The following is a 2474-nucleotide window of genomic DNA, read 5'->3' as shown; positions in this document are numbered from 1 at the left end:
CGGAAGCGTCCATCTTTGCCGTGGGTGCTTGCCCCGTGGGGCAGGCGGGGCCCACGCGTAGCGCGTCGGGAAACCCCAGCTGGGTTGGAGGGAACGGCAAGTGGGGAGGAGTCCCCAGGGCCTGCAACAGGGGAGGGCCAGGAGCGGGGGTTAGGGATGCCTCCCCCACCCCTCTCTGATCACTCAGAGGCCTTGAACTCCCCAGGGGCACAACCCCAAGATGCCAACCCCACGAATATTCTGCAAGAACCCCATTTCCAGCAAAGGACGGCCACAGAGGATGCCTCCTCCCTGGGCGGGCTAAGGGTTCCCTTCCCCATTCCCGCCCTTGCTGGTACTGACCCGCGCTCCTGCTTGGAGGGAGTTTGACTTTGGCCAAAGGCAGTGTGACCTTCCCCAGATGCCGGATACCGGGGGCTGGGTGCCCACACACTGGCATCCTGTGGTCCGAGATGCTCTCCATGGGTCGGGGCCCCAGGAGGTGCGTCTTGGGGCGGGTGAGCTGTGTTGGTTGGAGAACAGTGAAGTGAGGTGGGGGTTGCTCGGGGATCTGCCCCAGCTATTACGTCAGCCTGGGGGACAGAAGCATGGAGGATGCGCAGGTATCCCGGGGCCTCCGGAGGAATCCAGTCCTCAGGCCCCCACTCTCAAGGAAGGGGCCCAGACACCCTGCTCCTACCCCTGGCCTCACCCCTTGCCCCGTGACCTCGAAGGACCGGGACCTCCGCTTCCTCCTCTTTGCCTCCAGCGACTCTTCCCGTTTCTTGCCCAGGCTTTTCCTCTGGCCTCGCGGCCAGGGCCCAGCGCCGTCGCCACGAGGCCCGACCACCCGGGATGGGGCCTCTCCTGTGCTGCTGGAAAGATTGTCCTCACTGGCAGCGTGCTGCAGCGTGGGGCTGGGCGGCCGCTTGCAGGCCAGCGGGCCTGGTGCCCGCGAATCATCAGCCTCGCTCAGCGAATGCAGGGACAGGCTGCTGCGCTCCGCCGCAGGTGCCAGCAGGTGGCGCCCCTCCGTGCCCAGGGCCCTCGTGCGCCTCCGGGCAGCCTTCACGGAGATGCACTTGGTGCCCGTCAGGATTTCTTTTCTCTCTGCAGCGGGACAGAGGGAGCACCCAGCCTGGGATCAAGGCCACATATTCCTCTCCCTCCTGCACCTCCAACACCCCTCCCTGCAGAGGCAGAAATGAATAGGAACCAGAATGCCAGGGTTTCACACCGGCCACCCACGCTTGCCTGCCATTTAAGAAACCTGGGGCAAATCTGAGCCTTGCTGTCATCTGTGGACTGGTGACTGTGAAACTAAGCCCACAGGCCTATTGTGAGGACGGCCGCAGTAACGGCTTAGTCTATGGCTGGGGACTCGATCTAGATTTGCTATTACAATTATTACTGAGTAGAAAGGGGCCATGATCCCAGTTTCTGATTGTGCCCCCAGCTCGGTGTGTCCTTGAGCAGAACGTTAATCCTCTCTGGGCACTGGTGACTCTCTTCATAAAACGGGCAGCACCCGAAGCATGGGTACGTTCAGCAGTGCAGGGGACTAGAAAGGCTTTAAGCTGGGTGATCTCAGCAGTGTAAATGACGCCAGACTCAGGACGACAGGGCAGGTAGGGGAGGCACACCTTTGTGGGACAAGGGGACCTCTGACAGATTCTCGCTGCTGTCAGGGGAAGAGGTGATTCGGCTGCTCAGGCTGACCAGGCTGTCCTGAGTGGGCGCCTGTGGGGTGAAGTGATTGGGAAGAGAAAGGCATTGAACACAGCAGAGACCCGACGCTCCACTCAGCAGAGATAGCGGCCCCCCCGCCCCCCGCCCGCAAGCAGTAGAGCCCGTGGGGCCGGCGGGGCTCAGTGCTCACCTCCTGGGTCACCAGGCTGCCGATCTGGATGGGAGGTGGGGTGGGCACAGATGAGCTCTTCACCTGCCAGGCCCGAGGACTGGCCTTGAACATGCGCTTGGCTTCACTGAGGTTGGCAGAGGAGGACGGACATTTGTTGACCAGGCTGGCCCCATGGAAGTCCCACCCTCACCCAGGAGAGAACTATTTTTATGAAGGGAGGTCCTTTTGTTCCTGCTCCATCTTCCCCAGGGGGCTCTGATTTAGTTTGGCAGCCCTGGGACATGCCACGGCCTGTGGCGGCTCAGGCAGGCAGGATGGTGGGATGTGGTCCCCGGTCTCACCTTTCCGTGCTGAGGGGTGGGAGGAGGCTGTTCTGCAGGTGTTGGGCTTCAGAGCTCAGCGTCTTCACGCTCTCCTGGTCAGACTCCGGGGTCAGTGTGGCTACTGCGGGGGTAATTTTGGGCAAGGAGCTCTCCTGGGGAGGTGGGCCAGGGGTGGACAGTCAGAAGACTTAGTCCTGGACCAGATACCAGTACAGGGTGGCAAAGGCACACAGGGAAACCAGGGCTGGAACGTGGGCTGGTAGCACCAGAGGGCATTGGGGCCCAAGGGATAAGCTGTGGCTGCTAAGCAC

The 2474-nt window shown here is 62.0% G+C and overlaps 1 protein-coding gene across 1 annotated transcript in view; it reads right to left on the bottom strand.

Annotated features, from left to right (window-relative positions):
• Window positions 1-2: 2 nt before the first annotated feature.
• Window positions 3-2474, bottom strand: part of KIF19 (kinesin family member 19) — a gene marked incomplete at its 3' end in the record, with an annotated part of 28093 nt that continues 25621 nt past the window's right edge. Inside the window, exons 12-17 of the mRNA XM_011362055.2 lie at window positions 2182-2315; window positions 1859-1964; window positions 1623-1719; window positions 692-1089; window positions 343-502; window positions 3-121 (exon numbers count right to left, since the gene is read on the bottom strand). Of these exons, the coding sequence (XP_011360357.1) occupies window positions 3-121; window positions 343-502; window positions 692-1089; window positions 1623-1719; window positions 1859-1964; window positions 2182-2315 (1014 nt within the window). The remainder of the gene's footprint in view (window positions 122-342; window positions 503-691; window positions 1090-1622; window positions 1720-1858; window positions 1965-2181; window positions 2316-2474) is intronic.

The sequence above is a fragment of the Pteropus vampyrus genome, unplaced genomic scaffold, assembly GCF_000151845.1.
Source record: "Pteropus vampyrus isolate Shadow unplaced genomic scaffold, Pvam_2.0 Scaffold72, whole genome shotgun sequence".
NCBI lineage: Eukaryota > Metazoa > Chordata > Mammalia > Chiroptera > Pteropodidae > Pteropus > Pteropus vampyrus.
The sequence above is the reverse complement of the archived record's forward strand: the minus strand, read 5'-3'. Positions and strand labels throughout refer to the sequence as shown.